The sequence below is a fragment of the Bombyx mori genome, chromosome 19 (genome assembly GCF_030269925.1).
Source record: "Bombyx mori chromosome 19, ASM3026992v2".
NCBI lineage: Eukaryota > Metazoa > Arthropoda > Insecta > Lepidoptera > Bombycidae > Bombyx > Bombyx mori.
This window is the reverse complement of record NC_085125.1, coordinates 4,337,450-4,356,499: the sequence shown is the minus strand read 5'-3', so window position 1 is coordinate 4,356,499 and position 19,050 is coordinate 4,337,450. Positions and strand designations below refer to the sequence as shown.

At 41.3% G+C, this 19,050-nt stretch overlaps 2 protein-coding genes across 3 annotated transcripts in view; both read left to right on the top strand.

Annotated features, from left to right (window-relative positions):
• The window catches only part of LOC101735492 (receptor-type tyrosine-protein phosphatase kappa), a 161,277-nt gene extending 150,418 nt beyond the window's left edge, over nucleotides 1-10,859 (top strand). Inside the window, exons 8-17 of the mRNA XM_012696572.4 lie at nucleotides 1,528-1,665; nucleotides 2,487-2,653; nucleotides 3,027-3,162; nucleotides 3,279-3,528; nucleotides 4,152-4,228; nucleotides 5,554-5,685; nucleotides 6,582-6,710; nucleotides 7,212-7,399; nucleotides 7,755-7,890; nucleotides 7,964-10,859. Of these exons, the coding sequence (XP_012552026.2) occupies nucleotides 1,528-1,665; nucleotides 2,487-2,653; nucleotides 3,027-3,162; nucleotides 3,279-3,528; nucleotides 4,152-4,228; nucleotides 5,554-5,685; nucleotides 6,582-6,710; nucleotides 7,212-7,399; nucleotides 7,755-7,890; nucleotides 7,964-8,044 (1,434 nt within the window). The 3' untranslated portion in view covers nucleotides 8,045-10,859. The remainder of the gene's footprint in view (nucleotides 1-1,527; nucleotides 1,666-2,486; nucleotides 2,654-3,026; nucleotides 3,163-3,278; nucleotides 3,529-4,151; nucleotides 4,229-5,553; nucleotides 5,686-6,581; nucleotides 6,711-7,211; nucleotides 7,400-7,754; nucleotides 7,891-7,963) is intronic.
• Nucleotides 1-19,050, top strand: part of LOC692988 (aldehyde dehydrogenase) — a 423,296-nt gene that overhangs the window by 247,769 nt on the left and 156,477 nt on the right. The gene's annotated exons all lie outside the window — the stretch shown is intronic.

Here is a 19,050-nt window from a genome sequence, read left to right as displayed (position 1 = left end):
AGGACATGTCATAGCGCTCGGGAAACACCGTGGAGGGGAGCTCATTCCATAGCCGGATGGTACGTGGCAAAAAAGACCTCTGGAAACGCACTGTGGATGACCGCAGTGGCTCCAGGTAGTATGGATGAACTCTACTCCGGTGGCGGGCGGTGCGATGGTAAAAACGAGATGCCGGTATCATCTCGAACAATTCCTCAGAGCACTCCCCATGGAACATACGGTACAAAATACAAAGGGAACCGAAGTCCCTCCGCAGACCCAGAGGTTCCAAACGATCCGTGAGACCGGGATTATCGACAATCCGAACGGCGCTTGTCTGTCTACCGATAGAATGAAACAAAAAAAAAACAAAACGCGTCAATCGACACTTTTATTTGCGAACACACCCATAGGAAATAGGACAGGTGAATTTATTTACCTGGTTTTTTCAATGAGAGAAAATAGTGACATTTACCTTTATCAAATCATTTATTGGCAGTCCAAATAAAGTTGGCACAATAGAGGGCATCGTATTGACGAGTATTTGTGAGTTTCATTGTGTGGTCAACACTGACCAGATAGTAGAACTTGACAACTATTGTTTGGTGTACATTGTTTGTTTCTGCAGTATTTATTTTGTGATATTATTTGATAATGTATTTAATAGTTGATTCTGAGATACCTTTATCTATATTGAAACCTAAAGTATAATTGACATCAATTGGAAAATGAATGAACCGAAGCAATAATTCTAGTGCCTCAAATAAAATCTTTGAATTTTGTTTTTTTTTTAAGATAGTCACGTCACAACCCACCGTCAAACATAAGATTAACGTCCCAATATTATTTGTTCAACAGTTGTACTGCATTCAAACCAAATCACATCTCGTCCTTTCTGGATCAACTAGTACCCTTTAGCCAAAGCACAAAAACCTATTGGAATTGAAATAAACAAAAAAAAGCCCATCCTTGTAGGTTTGTAACGTATATGAGACCATCAATATAACATTCAATATTTTTCGTACTCCCCTATTTAAACATAAAAATTTTGATTGCTTATGTATTTACACGAGCAAGCGACGCCCCTAGTTGTAATAAAAAAAAATTTTATTTGATGGGTAGACGAGCTCACGGCCCACCTGGTCTTAAGTGGGCACAGTAACCCATAGATATCAACAAGGTAAATGCAGCCACCCACGTTGAGACTAAAGTCTCAATTTTACAATACAATGCCTAACCATTGAAACCGAAGCACATTATTACTTCATGCTACAAACACGTTAGGTGGTGCTACCTACAAGCGCGGGCTTATAAGACGCCCTACCACTATTACTTTGAAGAAAACTGTTCGCGTCCTAGTAAAGAATTCCTCATTACGTTTCCAATAACACCTGATAGATTTTTGAAATGAGAAATTTAGTATAATTTTCAGAATTTGAATTTTTGTTCTAACAGCTGCAGAGCCTTTGGAACCAATTCAAATAAATACATAGGTATAGTCTTAAAGGGTTTTGTTCACTACTTAATTTAATGCTAATTGTTCTTTAGGTTATGTGCGTCCAGTATTGGCCACCAAACAAAGAGAAAGATGAAACGTACGGAGACATCAGCGTCGGCATCGTGCAAGAAGAGGAACTCGCCAATTTCTTCATAAGAACCTTCCGACTTTATAAGACTGAGAAGGGTGTAAGTTTTTCTCTTTTCCGCAGTATAATGTTGAATTAAAAAAAAAAACACCAAAAAAATAAGTAAATTTCTTAAGCAATTTAAAAAGGGGATGCTTGCTCTTATCATGGGTGTAAATATATTGTATACCATAAAATTAATAAGACAAATGTGACGTCACGAAGACTGTATAGTACTGTACGGTGTTTTTTTTATTGCTTAAATGGGTGGACGAGCTCACAGGCCACCTGGTGTTAAGTGGTAACTGGAGCTCATAGACATCTACGAGGTAAATGCGCCACCCACCTTGAGATAGTTCTAAGGTCTCAAGTATAGTTACAACGGCTGCCCCACCTTTCAAACCGAAACGCATTACTGCTTCACGGCAGAAATAGGCAGAGCGGTGGTACCTACCCGGACGGACTCAGAAGAGGTCCTACCACCAGTAATTACGCAAATTATAATTTTGCGGATTTGATTTTCATTACACGATATTATTCCTTCACCGTGGAAGTCAATCGCGAACATTTGTTGAGTACGTATTTCATTAGAAAAATCGGTACCCGCCTTCGGGATTCGAACACCGGTGCATCGCTCAACACGAATACACCAGACGTCTTATCCATTAGGCCACGACGACTTCAATATTTAGACTGTATGGTGATAAATTCAAAAACTGTAACAATTAAAAGTAAGCATGAACAAGAAAGGGAAAGATGAAATAATTTAGGTGGTTTCAATTTCTGATGAGATATCCGTGATTTCATATTACTTACATCGACGGATAAATTAATCAACAAAAGTAAGTAACATTTGTTTTTGAGACCTAAATAATACTGTAGGTGGTGATAGAAGAGAGGTTCATTCTGCAGTTCCATTATACGCAGTGGCATTCTCACACGTGTCCATTCAGCAACGCGCTCCTCGAGTTCAGGAGACGTGTCAGAGCGGTGGTTGGCAGGAGGCTGGCCGTCAACCCTGCAGCAGGACCCATGGTCGTGCACTGCAAGTAAGTATATTGTACTTTTTTTAATTATTTTTTTTTCTAGATAGGTAGAGAAATTCATAACTCATCTGGTGCTTAGCGGTTACCGGAACTTGGCTCCATCAATGTCAATGTCACAAAGTGGGTGGCTACATACGCAAGTCATGTTTTCAAAATAGCATTTCAATAGCAAAAAAGCACACTAGCTTTAAGTAGAAACGTGTATTACACTACAGATTTGGTCAATAAACATATAGTGATATTGGGTACTTCAGAATCAATAAACCTACCTACCTTTTTAGAAAAATCCTTTTTAGAAAACTAAAGAGTTCTAGACAATGAAAGTTTTTCTTTACATATTATCAGAAACGTAAACTAATAATTTTATATATTTCAGTGATGGTGGAGGTAGATCGGGCGTGTACTTAGCTATCGACGCGAATTTGGAACTAGCTGAAGAGGAAGACAGCTTTGATGTCTTCGGATGTTTGAAAAAACTCCGGGAATCCCGAAAAGGGCTTATTGAAAACGAGGTATGAAATCCCTAATAAAAATTTAATCTATCCTAGAGATACCATATAAAAAAAATCAATGTGATATTACTAATGTTCCATCAATTAATTCGGCATTATATTTCTATTGTTAATAGGAACAATACAAATTTGTCTACGATACGTTAGAGGAACACGTCGTCTGCGGTATTTCATGGTTTCCAGTCTCCGAACTGTCGCAAAGGCTGAAGCAAAAATCCCAGAGGGACCCCGTCACGAAGCTCAATGAATACCAAAAGGAATACCAGCAAATATGTAAACAAACACCGAGGTTCACGATAGGGGATTGCGCTGGAGGCCATCGAGGTGATAATCGGGAAAAGAACCGCGATGTGCTAGTGGTGCCCCGTAAGTAACAATTATTTTGCCCTCCATTTGTGTATCAGCTCACAGCGCACATGTTATAAACGGATTGCCAGTAACAATAGGCGAAATTTTTACTTAACCCGATTTTAAAAACATCGATTAAAACGATGAAACCATATGGAACATCCCTATTTACCAGACCGTACGTCACCGTAGTGTGGGCACTTTATAAAAAATTCAGCGCCACAAAAAAGGCTATAGACCTCACAAACTGAATGCCGCTACATGAATGAAACAAAGACATCAAAGTTTCAATTGTGTAGTGCCTTCATCATCATCATTAGCCCACAACCGTCCCCTGCTGGACATATGCCTATCCCAATCCACACAACTGAGCCCAGTCTTCGACTTTCCTCATCCACTTCTGGCCGGCCACCCATCGGAAGTCATTGCACCATCTAGCCAGAGGGCGTCCCACGTACCGCCTGGCTCAACCTTCAAGCGAGAACACATAACTGCTTCACCCTAGAAATAGGCCAGATTACCTACATGGGTACCGGTGCCACATCCAACACGACCTTATATCAAATGTGCGTGTGAGAGCATCCCATAATACAATAGGCTGGAATTTTGTTTCAGAAAACTCTAATGTTTCTATTTTTCAGCTGACAATTTTCGTCCCTATTTGACATCATTTCAAGGAAACAGTTTCACTGATTACATCAACGCCGTGTTCGTGGATGTAAGTAAAATTATAACAACACAAATATTATTTGAAAAGTTTAAAATAATTATTTTTTCTCCTACCTACGCCGAAAGTTCGGTTTTCCTCCCGCTGTACAGGGAAGAAAGTCTAACTTTTCCTCCCGCTGGACCCCACCGGGGCTTCGCCCCTGAACCCGGCCCGATTCTCCACGAACTTTCGGCCTAGTAGGAGAAAAAATAGTATGTGCACCGCGGGAAAAAAGTAGGACATTTCCTCCCGCGTGTAAAATTGCCACCCGAGCCGAAGGCTATGAAGGCTAGGCAGGAAATGTCCTACTTTTCTCCCTTGATGCACAATGTACTATTAATCTTGATCAATTTACAATTTATGAATTTCAATTGATCTAACTGTAAATAGCTCGCTTTTATTGTTGTGGTTAAACTGATTTACATTATGTTGTTTCTGATTTGTTGCCTAAGGGGCTACTTCAATTACGCGCGGACTGGTAGGTTCGTTCGCCGAATCTTATTAGGTCGCAATTCCGATCCAGTGGTAAATTGTGCGAAGCAATGCTCTTGTTAGGGCTAGTGTTAATAACTTCTATCAGGCTGAGCCCGTGAGCTCATCTATCCGTCTCGGTGTAGCTGGCGTACAACTCTTAGGCTACCTTTTTTTTTTATGGCGTAGGTCGGTGGACGAACTCTCAGCCCACCTGGTGTTAAGTGGTTACCGGAGCCTACAGAAATCCACAACGTAAATGCCACCACCCGCCTCGAGATACGAGTTCTAAGGTCTTAGTATAGTTACAACGGCTGCCCCACCCTTCATATCGAAACGCATGACTGCTTCACGGCAGAAATAGGCAGGGTGGTGGTACCTACAGGTGCGGACTCACAAGACGTCCTACCACCAGTAAAAAGCGAATAGGTAGGGAAAAAATCTACCTAAGAGGACTTACTAATACTAACAGCCCTTCATTAAATGTAACACCGAATCGGAATCGCGATCTCCTGAGAAGATACAGAGAGAAACTCAGTTGATTATATCTACGGTTTAAGTTGCACGTCGAACTCTTCAAAATATATTGTTTACTTATGATGTATTTAAAACTTATTTTCTTTTAAATTTATTTTCTTGTTCATAGCAGATTGGCTGAAGTGCTTATGGGTCTGAATTTAGTTATTACATTAGTTTAATTTAAATAATATTTATTATTAAGTTTTCACTGAAACCCGTAGACTTCACAATTATTATTGAATTTCAATTTATTTCAAATCTATCAAATAGGGCTGCATTAAATCTACGCGGCAGATATATACCGTTTGGGTTCCTAATTCTAACCGATATAATACTGTTCACAGGGATACACCAAGCCTCGTGAGTACATAGTGACGGAATGGCCTCTGATGATGACTCAAGGGGAGTTTTGGTCTTTAGTATACGATTATGAATGCGCTGCGGTCGTTGTTTTATGTGTTCCACCGAAGAATTCTGTAAGTACACTCAACTACTATTTTATCTTCCTTCTTGCGTCGTATACCTCACTGCTGAGGGTCGTAACCGTCCTTCTGTATCAGCTTCTAACGCACGATTTTTCGCCGTCTGGTTTTGTCTTTGGCGGTATGGAGGGCGTTGTGAAATGAGGAATTTTATAAGCGACTAGCTGTACCCGTCCGATTCGCTGGGCATTTAAAATTAACATTATTATTTCTCACCCCCACAAAGATTCTCATCATTAACGCCCCCGCAACTGATGTAGGGAGTCCAATACTCATATAAATATTAGCCTATCCATTAAGTACATGTATTTTCTACACGGATACCAAGTTTGAAGTCAATCGAATGCATGGTTCAGTAGTTATAACGGAACATCCGTAAAAACCACTGTATATTTATATATTAGTATAGATTAAAAAGACGACCATCGTTCTGAATAGAAAGAAATATAGTCTAGATTAGTATATTAAAACCGCGGGATGCTCGATGTGAGCATGGCAATAATCTGTTCTATCTGTCTAAGCATGAAGCAATAATGAAGTTGTCGATTTTGCTTCTCCGCAAAAGTGTGGGGTGGACTAAACTTATTACTTTTGAAACAATAAAATATTAGATGTGTGAGCTTAAAACTATTAATTCATTATAAGAATACATGGTCAAATAGGTATTTTTTTTCTTTTAATTAATAACATTATTATACATTATAATTACAATAATTATATATGTGACCCTTGACTGTTATGACATGGTGTAACCTAGATTGAAAATGTGTACATTGACGCAATATGGGCCGTACTGTCAAGAGCTTAAAGCTTTTTTGTGTTATTTACAGCTTAATAATCAACATGATATTATTCACTTGAAAATAACAATATATTATTTTTTTTTTCAGCAACAATACCCGCCGTTTTGGCCCGAGGGACGGCATTCTAAGAAATATGGACCAGTTTTTACAATAGATCACGTATCTCATAATCATTATACTAATATTAAGACTTGGATATTTAGGATCAATAAGAAGGTATGGCTTTTATTGTGGATTGTTTTATTGATATATTATTTGTTATTATAAATTAGATTGTATCATCCGATTTATTTCTATATTCATTTAGTATTTGATATGTCTGTATTTTATAAAAAAAAAACTAGCCTAGCTGCTGCGACATTTTTGCTAGTCCAATTAATTTGTCGTTTTTAATAATCGCTTCGTTTTGATCTATAAAAAAGTTTAAAGATAAAGGTAGCCAAATAAATGAAAGAAATTAATGAAAATTTCAATAAAATTACTGGCCCCGAAACAATCGCACTGTGATTGAATCATGATAAAGGACTGAATCATTTTGTGGATTTGGAAAAAAAAACTTTTATTCTTGTTGAATAAAACTTTATTCTTTTGAAAGTCTGTGCAAATTGAAAAAGGTTTGAATAAACGCACATTAGGCGTGGGTTGTGAATGCAGTTAGGGCGTCGGCCTAGGAGTATTGTGTCTCCGTTGAAATCGATTCTTTTTCTTTGTAATCAGATAATTTCACTGACTGAACTGATGGCTGGAGTCAAAGCTCCAACGAAAACAGTGCAACTATTCCAATTGACGTGTTGGCCAATGGGCCACAAGGTTCCGTCATCGACCAATTCACTAGTGGAGCTGATGAACATGGTGGAACGCTGGCGACAGCGGACAGACTACGGACCAGTCTGCGTTGTATCACCGTAAGTCAAAATGAAGATCTTTGAAAATATTTAATAAGAACCTACTGACTGGCCGTTCTCGTGCTTTAGCGAGACTAACGAACATCAGTTCATTTTTATATATATGGATTGATTCTGAAGTACCCAATATATTTATATGTATATTGACGAATCTGTACGTGTAATAAACTATTATTAGATGTTTCTACTTAAGGCTAGTGTGCTTTTTTGCTATAGCTTAGAATCCATGGAAAGCATGACTTGTGTATGCCGCCACCCACTTTGTGACATTGACTTTGATGGAGCCAACAGCAATTCTTTTTTATGTTTACATATATAGATTACACATTTTTATAACTATAGCTATTTTATTAAGGGATGGACGCAGCCGGGCCGGGGTCTACTGCGCAGCCAACGCGTGCATCGAACAAGTCATAAAGCACGGCGAGGTGGACGTGTTTCAAGCTGTGAAGACTGTTCGACGACACCGGCCACAGCTCGTCGAGAACATGGTATCAAAACTACATACTTTTTAATTTACTCTTTTCAATGGAATCGTTATAAACACCCTCTTTTTTCTTGCAGACCGAATACAAGTACTGCTACGATCTAGTTCTCCATTACGTGTTGCACTATTTAAATAAAGATATGAACGAAAAAAAGTGAGAGTGCGAACTCAAAGACGAACTCTGGTTCATCGAGTTCGGGCGCGGCGCGGCGCTACCCACGACGCCGGAGGAGACCAGCCCCTCCGCGGCGCCGCGCGACCACAAGCGGCCCCAGCGCCCTCGCCGCGGGCTCTCTCTGGACCGCCTGCTGCCCGCGCCCGCTCGTCCTCAGCTGCCGCACGCCGCTACCGTCGAAGCCCCTCGTCGTCCCCGTCGGGACCGCCCTCCGCTGCGTCGCTCTATTCGCCTTGAAGACGACGACGCCGCGGCGGATGAACGCAGGCGAGCCTTTGGCCGCGGACCTCGAGCCCCCTCCTTCGACGAAGGCGACGTCAGCGACGAGCACGAGGAATGCGATTGCGCCCGCGTCTCTCTCGAGCGCTCCGGCCCTTCCACCGAAGCGCCCGACGAAGATGACTACGAACCAGAATTTGTCGCCTCTCCGCCGTACCTGTGCGATAGGCCGACGCCGGAACTGCCGCCTCGAGCCGGTTCCTCGGATCGAGTTTTGGAACCCCGAGATGCACCCCGCGGTCCGTCGCGTGCCCATTCGCAAGGTGTTTTCGAAAGACGATTGCCAAAAATTTATAAATTCGGTTTAATGGACAAATCGAAACGAGCCAGTTCGAGCGCTCTTTACGAACGGGCCCCTCGCTCTCCGACCGAAGCTTTTTATAACGCTACCGGATCTACGAGACTGAGCTCCCAAGAGCTTTTCGAGAAATTCTGTTCAGAGGATTTTACCTCCTTATATGGACGCGAAGATGATCGGCGCAAGCGACCGCCACACTCGAAATCGACCGGCAGCAGCGGCTCCGACGTCCGACACGAACGTACGTGCTGTCGACGCACACCGTGCAGCTCCCAGCCTGCTCTCGGCCGCCGCCACATGTGCCATGCAGCAAGATCTGACCGCTCGACTGATTCCGAGGACATGTCACCGCACCGCGCCGGAATGAGACCGTTACCACTGGAGTCAGATCGTGATGGTCAACAATCTAACTGTTCACGTTCTGCGCCTCTTTTGAGTCCGGACCGTTTTGAAGCTCGTTTCACATTCGACATCTCGGAACGCAGCGAAGCCACATCAAACCGAGACGAGACCCCTTCGGATGCTACCGAAACGAGGAATCTGACTCTTTACGAAGAACCACATTCGGATCGAACCAGTCTCTGTGAGCTTTATGACGCTGCGTTTTCTTCACAACGACCTTCATTTCGAAGAGACGGATCTCGTCGTCACGCGGGTGTCGTAGATTTGAGCGCGCTTAATTTTCGCGCCATTGACGACGAAAGTCCCCGTGCCAGTCGACGCACATCCCAACGGAGCGTCGATGAAACGCTACGTCAGAATTCTGAGACGCGCAGCTGGGCATCAGATTCCGTATTCACGACTCCGGAACGACGTTTCCCTGCGGCATCTTCGCCATCCTCCGATGGCACACATCTCTCTGTTACCGCGCAAGCTGAATCCCCGCGTGCTGATTCAGCTGCGGCCGACTCCACCATCGCCGACACGACTGTCGTCGAAGAGGAACCGCCAAGCGTGATAGAACGAACAGAATACACACTCGCTCTGAAGCTCGGACGTATTGACCTGGAAGACGAACCGTCCGAGAGAAACTCCACACCGGCGGGGGGAAGTGCGCGTCTTTCGAGTCGCCCATCGATGCACAAGCTAGAACCAATCGAGCCGGAGCGTCTGTGCGGTGGCGCTAGTGAGGCGGCGAGTGTGCGGTCAGTGCGCGCGGTGCTGCGGCGTCGCGGTGCCAGCGAGCCGCGCCGATCCTCGCGCTGCTTCCCGCTCTGACTGCGCGCGGCGGTGACGACTCCTGCGTTACATCGCAGTCGTCGCCGCAAACCGCCGCCCCTCCTCGTGCCTTCCCACCATCTCCCTCTCTATCGTCTTCGGCTAACGCCGTATCTTCGAGCGCGTCACTATCCGGCGTCAAACGGTACATTTGCGTTGGATATCCGACGACAATTTCGATCATTTAGATAGAATAGTCTCCTTGTATTATAGCATCTCTCCCTCTAGTTGTCGTTCGTACACTTAATTGTCGTGACTGCCAAATTTTTACAATGATCATCTTAGTTGTCTCAAGAGTAGTTAGGTAGGTAGCGTAGGGCCCTCTATCGATATCGATAAATAGGCAGTGCCTGATTGAAACACTACGTGCGTAGAGCGTAGATTCTAAATTTCGTAGATAGAAATTGATCCCGAGACTCGCTGCGGGCGCCTCGGATGCAGTCCACGACTGACACAGGGTCAAGTGTTTAGAGAACTAATTACATTTAACTCACCCGCTCACACTGGTGTCCGAAAATTTGTATTAAAGAACCGTAAATTTAATCTTTTCCTACTTATGGCACTACTTTTAATGTATACAAATAGTTTACGTATAGAATTTTTAAAGGAAACAATCCTAGTGTGATCACTAATGAATGAAACTAGTCCCATGTGCCCACACCGGTGTGAACTGGATTTTATGTCGTCATAATTGTAATGTACGACAGACTACCTAGCTAGAACTTTAGATTTAATATTATATATTTTAGAGTAACAATAAAATATTGTATACATACGTGCTTTTTATAAAAAGCTGAAACTATAGTTTCGAAGCGAGATCTAAACACAACACGGAGCACCAGAATAAAAGGAAATATTTGTATGAAATAATATGAACGTGTAATATTAAATAAAACTAAGTGTTGTTTTTTTAAAGGTTTGAATGTCGTGTTCGTCGATGTTGTTCAATATTTATCTAATTTATTCCAATGTGTTTCGAAAATATTAAATATTTTGTGTGCGATCATGTTTATATTTATCCAATATGATTAATATATTATATTATAAAAACTATTAACTATATCGTAGCGTTTAATTAAGGATGTAAATTGAGCATTTCATGTTTTACTTGTGTCAATGTGAAAAATTACAAAAAAGAAAAAAACTCGTATTTATAGTGCCAATCATTTTAAATTATTACTTTATGTGTAACAAAGATCATTCGATGATTTGAAAAGAAATTGATTTTTATATATATATATGTCGGCAGACGTCAGGGATGGCTGAGCGGTAGTTTCGTCATCACTCGTATTCGATTGAACTCAGTTTAGTCAATAAAATTTTTCAATAATAATTATTGAAACTCAACACACACAACTTTCACAATGACAGGGTAAACCGACAGTTTCGTTGCACATACCGACAGACCGACTGACTGACTGACAGAGACTCACTGACTGAGACGGACAGAATTACTGTCTGACACGGAATGCCACGACTCTTTTTTTTTTTTTTTTTTTTTTTTCTACCTAAGCTGAGAGCCTTGAGAGGCTATGTCAGCGTAACCCTAACTTTTGTAGGTGAGCTCACGGGGCTCAAACCTGATGACGTTGCTAACACGAACCCTAGCAAGAGTCGTGCTTCGCAGAATCTACCACCGGATCGGAAACGCGACCCACTGAGAAGATCCGGCGAGAAACTCAGTGGGCTCCACGACTCTGTCCACGTACCGCCATTTTATACTGTGGCGTTACGGAGTCTACCCTTCATTTTGTGATATTTATCAAAACAACATTTCATCATTTAAAATAATAATCAAAACCACCGTCTTAATATTACTAAAAGTCGTTATCCACGACAACTAAAAGTCGTTATCCACGACACGGCCATTCTGACACGTCACACGTCCCTGTGTGACGCTCCTGCAAGGAAAACAACCTTCTGCAATATCTAACAGGTTTCGTTTCGGCCACTCCTGATTCATTCACGATTGAGGATTGGGATTCCTTTCATTACAAACCATAACGTTAGCTCTCAACAAGATAACATCCTGTGCGAGTAGATAACTTAATTATCCAATTATTGAAAAATTTCATTAATGCTCAATAAGCATTAGAAACCCGAGTTATTACAAAACAACTCAATCTGAGCAGTATTTCATCAGTATTATGTGTCAACAACAAACTATCGTTACAATTACTTCCATCTAGTGAGAGTAACTCATGCCACCTATATCGAGTGACGATAACCCAATTCAAGTGCCACCTCCATCGAGTAGCTCTTGACTACTTATTGCCTCCATCCGGCAAATAAGTGGGACCTCCATCCGGTACACAACTTCAACACAAAACACTAATGCCTCCATCCGGCACGCAAGTGGAACTTCCATCCAGTACCCACTTCAACAATAAAACACATCGCAATGCCTCCATCCGGCAATAAAACGAACACATCACCTAAATCGAGCGAGGTGTTCAATTACCAGTCATAAATAACACTGAATACTGTTCTTTACTAATCACACAAAATAGGACAACAAAATCCTTACTTTAATCAGTCAGTTGTATCGTGGTCATCTGATCCTACATCTTCTACATCACTAGTGTCAACAAAATCGTATAGAACGCTCCTGGCCTGGCTGCCGGCGCAGCTAGTGACATTGCCACCCACATTATCATTAAAACAAATGATAAAACCAATACACATCACTTCACAATATAGAGTCAAGGTCATTAGTAGACCAACACAACAATAGTCTCCATTGAGACCCAGGTCTCCGCTGTACCAATCGATGGAGATACTCTCACCTCACTGATCAGTCTCGTCAGTAGCACTACTTAGAGGCAACCTTATGTAATCATAGGTTCTATTACCAGTTAAAGCCATCTGTCTTCATTTCAACAAAATTCAACATCAAATTTTACTAACTTTCCAATGTTCTGGTCTCGTCAAAGTTAATCTCTTACTTTCAGTATCATTTTAAGTAAAAACCTTTAGGGATAGGCACGCGAACTATTAAGAATTCGAAGGGGCTCGTTATTCTTTGGGTAGAACAATTTAAAAAAGATGTACGGCTTCTAGCACTTCTTGTCAAGAACAATTCCATGAGCTCATCGAGAGCTTGGTCATCAATAACGCAAGTCTGGGCTTCGAATAATGACACTAGATTTAAGTGTTCTATTTCACTGAATGCTCAATCTCACTGAACCGATTAAAACAACTATCAGGTAGTACATTACATGCAATAGGTAAGCTATAAACCATCGCATAGGATTTGTTGCGTATAGTTTTGGGTCAAAACAACAGAAACCTTTTATGAGAACCATCGTATAAAATTGCTGAATTATGAAGCTATAGATATAGATATAGATTTCTTGACAAGAGAGCATTCGGCACCCGAATCCAAATAAAAATAATACGACTCACCAGATTGTTCTTATTTACCAAAATTGCCCGATATTACGCAGCTACCGGCACGTCGCTCCGCTCGGCCGGTGAATAGTTGACCCATCGAGCGCCGACAGACGGCGCTTGCGTCCCATATCTCGTATTGGCTGCAGCAATCACGTGTTGATTGCGACACTGCCTTCCTGACTGTACACGTCCTCGTGTGATGGTTAACCTACAATCAAAAACATCCACGAGAACACTTGTTCCGCTCGATCACTCCTGACTACACTTTACGACTTATCGGAAAATTTCAAGTCATCAAAGCTTTAAACTGTTTTAATACCATTTTAACCAAATCAAACAATAGGGTATACAAAGTTCACTATTCAGCAGTCAGAGCACGTACCACAGTCGTTCATCAAACTTCAAATTTACTCTGTACAAATCAGGCATAGCTTACAGGAACTCAGATCAAAGAAAACTTCCGAGTAAAAATATCTAACGCCACGGCTCTCCAGCCGACCAGCAATCGCAATTGCCCTCATGATGCGCATCCACAGCGTGGATCGCCCGTGTGCATCACCCGCTGACTACACACGATGGTCTTTACAGACCCCGACCTCCGCCAGAGCCAAACGCGCACCGCGCACCCACGGACTACTTGAGTTGCCTCAAGAGACACCGATTTCTACCGGGCTACGACTACGTAATAGCTACTGGTACGGTCGAACACAATACGGCCGATAGACTATCCTTACTCGAGTTTTCACCACAATTTAAGCTTGCTCTTCATCATCATCATTTACATCAACCTCGACTGGTATGTGTCATGCTGGCATTTTTCTTAGCCTATCGTGTGGGTATTTGTAAGTACGTTTTGAATTTAAAGCTTTCAATGTGTAACGGTCACCATCCAATACTTCAACTACTTTAAACGGCCCTTTAAACTTCGTATCTAATTTCGTTTGATTACGCTCTTCGTTTTAATGGACGAGCTCACAGCCCACCTTGTGTTAAGTGGTTACTGGAACCCATAGACATCCACAGCGTAAACGCACCACACACCTTGAGATAGAAGTTCTAAGGTCTCAGTATAGTTATAACCGCTGTCCCACCCTTCAAACCGAAATACACCACTGCTTCACGGCAGAAATAGGCAGGGTGATGGTACCCGTGCGGTCGATGGCACTATACGGAGCACCCGTCTGGTGCCACGTCCTTACCCACGAGAACGACGCCGTGCTGCGACGCCGGCAGCGCGCGATCGCAGTCAAAGTTATTCAAGGATACCTCACAGTCTCCTACGAGGCGGCGCGCCCTAGCGCAAGTGCAGCCTTAGCGCGGAGGCTCCAATCTCGGCAGTCCGTGCTGGAGGCGTGGTCCCGTCGTTTGGCGGACCCGTCGGCCGGCCTCCGTACCGTCGAGGCGATCTGCCCGGTTCTTGCGGACTGGGTGGGCCGCGACCGCGGAAGTCTCACCTGCAGCTACCTGTGCAGACTCACAAGACATTTTACCACCATGCAAACTTCTTATCGCAACAAATCTTACCAGCCACCACGCAAACTACAATTTTACGGGTTCCACCTCTCCTACACGATGTTACTCCCACACTGAGGAAGCCAACCGCGAACACTTGTCAAGCACGCACAAGCACGCACTTCACCGGAAAAACCTGCATCCGCCAGCGGAACCCGAACACCGCCGCATCGCCAGACACGAACGCACCGGACGTCTTATCTTACAGGTCACGACGACTTTAGATGTGTCAATTTTTCTTCCCCACGGAAACTTGCTTGCTTTCTTGTTTGCTTGCTTGCTGGAGCCCGAAGTCATCGAACGTGTAGTGTTATTGGTATTGAATCTAGTAGATTCTAAAATTTCAGCGACAATTCACAGTCTCATGTCCTGGTTTACTGCACTAGTGCCATGTAACTCTAGCAGAAGTCAGCCGCTTAAAATAAATCTTGTCGGAACTACCCACTCGTCATGACAGATCGATTATTGCGATCGAAGTTTCACTTGAGATTTGCACTTGCCTTAATTTCTTGCAATAGCTTGTTACGTGTTGTATTTCCGCTAGTAAATGCCATGTGATGAAGTCGACAGTCAAACTGGGCAACATGAGCCAGAACGTAAGATGTGACGATTTCTTCGTGGCTCAGATCTTCCATCGAGGTAATAGAGACGTTATTACACGACTTACGTATGCTGCATTCACGCTCTTGTGGCGTACCACTACCAGTATTCTGATCTGCATCATGTTTTTTTGCTGTACTTCGAACATGTTCAAACACGTCACGCCAGTGAGAGTAGAGTCCTGATCCCACTTCTGATGTCGGCAGACGTCAGGGATGGCTGAGCGGTAGTTTCGTCATCACTCGTATTCGATTGAACTCAGTTTAGTCAATAAAATTTTTCAATAATAATTATTGAAACTCAACACACACAACTTTCACAATGACAGGGTAAACCGACAGTTCCGTTGCACATACCGACAGACCGACTGACTGACTGACAGAGACTCACTGACTGAGACGGACAGAATTACTGTCTGACACGGAATGCCACGACTCTTTTTTTTTTTTTTTTTTTTTTTTTTCTACCTAAGCTGAGAGCCTTGAGAGGCTATGTCAGCGTAACCCTAACTTTTGTAGGTGAGCTCACGGGGCTCAAACCTGATGACGTTGCTAACACGAACCCTAGCAAGAGTCGTGCTTCGCAGAATCTACCACCGGATCGGAAACGCGACCCACTGAGAAGATCCGGCGAGAAACTCAGTGGGCTCCACGACTCTGTCCACGTACCGCCATTTTATACTGTGGCGTTACGGAGTCTACCCTTTATTTTGTGATATTTATCAAAACAACATTTCATCATTTAAAATAATAATCAAAACCACCGTCTTAATATTACTAAAAGTCGTTATCCACGACAACTAAAAGTCGTTATCCACGACATATATATATATATATATAAAGGAACACGGAAGATCAATTGAGTCTTCTGTCAAATAAAGTGCCAAGCACTTCTTTGTTTCCTTTCTCCTCCGAAATATCATGTTTTCCAATATAAATGGTTAGGTGATGCCAAATATGAATTGAATTACTCATGAAGTTATAAAAAAATATGATAGGATTCCTGTTTGTCTTTGTTCTCGCCAAAAAAACACTGAAAATATTTCCCGAAAACAACACAATTCTAACGTAAAATATATACATAAATATATATATATTTCTACGAAAACGAGAGCGTAAATAACAAAAAAACTATGAAAATACTTTTAATCTCTCAAATGCATGAACAACGTGAATAGTAACTTGTCATCAAGTCCCTTAAGTTAAAATGCAGACAAAAAAATACCTTAAAACAAATGAAAAAGAACTATATTCATTTGCTAAACTAAGAGTGAGAATTGCTCTTCTATTAAATTACGTGAATTCACTATACAAACCTTTGACGGACGTCACTAGATGATTTTTACGAGATATCTGAACTACACCATTTTGATCCGTTGGTAAATTCTGCAAAGCACTGCTCTCGCTAGGGCCAGTGTTAGCAACACTTCCGATTTGAGCCCCGTGAGCTCATCTACACGTTAGGGTAAAGCTGAAAAAGAAATCTTTTTTAATTATATCGTGACGTAGTCATGTTTTTTTTGTTTCAATAGCGCACCAGCCATTATTGCAATTGCAAGACTACACAATCTCGTCTCTCATAGTAGGTAGATTTTCGATGATGTATCTATTAAGTTGTCGACTCACCGAAATCATTAGAAAAACCTTGCTTTAAATCGGAAGTACAATTAATTGATTGCAGATTATTTTTTTAAATAAACATCACTAAATCTTTTCGAAGACAATTTTCAAATCCTTTATTAATATGGTAATAATTTCATATGTAGAATAAAATAAAAAAAATAAAACGCACAAAAGTTATAATATATACATAAACTTTTTAACGAATCCCTTTAAATTTAAAATTACAACATATCTAGGAGTGAAAAGTTATTTGGCTTAAGTGACATTTTTGCAATTTTACAGGAGAGCTATTTAATGTTTAAAATCTATCTATATATATAAAAATTAATTGCTGTTCGTTAATGTCGCTAAAACTCGAGAACGGCTAGACCGATTTAGCTAATTTTGGTCTTGAATTATTTGTGGAAATCCAGAAAATGTTTAAAATATGAAAATGCTCGGAATTAAATAGAAATAACAATTTTGTTTTTCCTTTGATATGTTCCCCGTCAGACGGATTCCTTTTGTTTGTTAAAACAAACAAGTTTATTTTATACAAAAGTTTAGGTCTTTTATTTATCGATTGAGGCACTACGAAGTCTGACGGGTCAGCTAGTTTGGAATAAATATCGTAAAAAAAAAACTTCTTCAGCAACTTGAATATGGTAAACTTAATTGATGTTCAATTAAAAACGTCGAATCAGTGATACTAATTCCAAATAAAAGGGACCTTTTAATTACAAAGATAAATGTCACTTAAACCAAAACGCCTTTCAGCCCTCTATATGTATAAAATTTAAAATTTCACCACATGATCCCTAATGAAAGATTGTGTATTGTAGTTTTTGTATTGCTTTATGTATTCACAATTGCATATTATTCTATTTGCCATCTCTGAATTACAACAACTAATGTAATCAAACCACTTCTATTTTATTGTTAAGAAAATTTAGCAATTGTATTTTTAAAAAAACCTATTAGGCTTGAAAATCATTTATACTTTTCAAGTTATTCAACTGTATTTTAAGCTTAATGGTGATCGATATATTGCTGCTAGATTATATACGTGCGTCTGTGTCTAGATTTAAGGCATTTTATGTCCGCAGTGTCCCTTTACTGTAAGCAGTTTTTTTGTGGCCGGACTGTAAATTATTTTGTTCAATTCAAATCGTATCGTAATCGTAAGCTAACTTTGAGTTTAATGGGCAACAAATGTTGTTAACTTCGGGCGAATGCAAAATCGGATTTCGGAGAATTACCGAGACAAACAATTTTTTAAATTGGTTAAACTGTATCAAAACGCTATGCTTGCATCCGTACAATGACCGACCAGTGTGCTTAATGCGAGTTTTTTTAACTTTCTCGATAGCGTAAAAGTTAGCCCAATTTTGTATGCAGTTGGAACAGCGCCCCTAGTGGCAAACGCAGGCAAACGATCCTATTCCATACAAATATGAGCTAACTTTTACGCTATCGAGAACGTTAAAAAACTCGCACTATGCACACAGGTCCCCTTGCGTCGTCTTAAACGTTCGACAGAAATATTACTAGTAGTGCAGTATCTCAAAACCGATTTTGAAATACGATATTACGCGCGTCGGGCGCTTTTGAAAGGCCGTACCTCGTAGCATCATCATCATTTCATCATCATCATCATCATCATCATTTTCGGTAGGCAGCGGCTTGGCTCAGCCCCTGGCATTGCTGAAGTCCATGGGCCATGGTAACCACTCACCATCAGGTGGGCCGTGTGCTCGTCTGCCTACAAGGATAAGGGCAAAAAAAAGAAATCATCATTAACCTCCTTTTTAAATCTTAAACCTGGTGACCAGACCTTTACGCAAAGCCTTCTATTTCCTTCTTATATTCTGTAATATGAAAAAATTAAGTTCATTAATTCAAGGCTTTAATCAATTGGGAGGAAATTAAATGAGTTTAAGGATCGGATAAAATAAAGTTTTAGTAAAACAGTGGTAAGTAAGTAAGACTTTCTCAATTAACTTTTGAGAAAACAAGAGAAGCTACGTCCAGCGGCTTTGTTTCATATTTCCAAATTTATGCACTTTCACAGATGCTAAACAATTTATA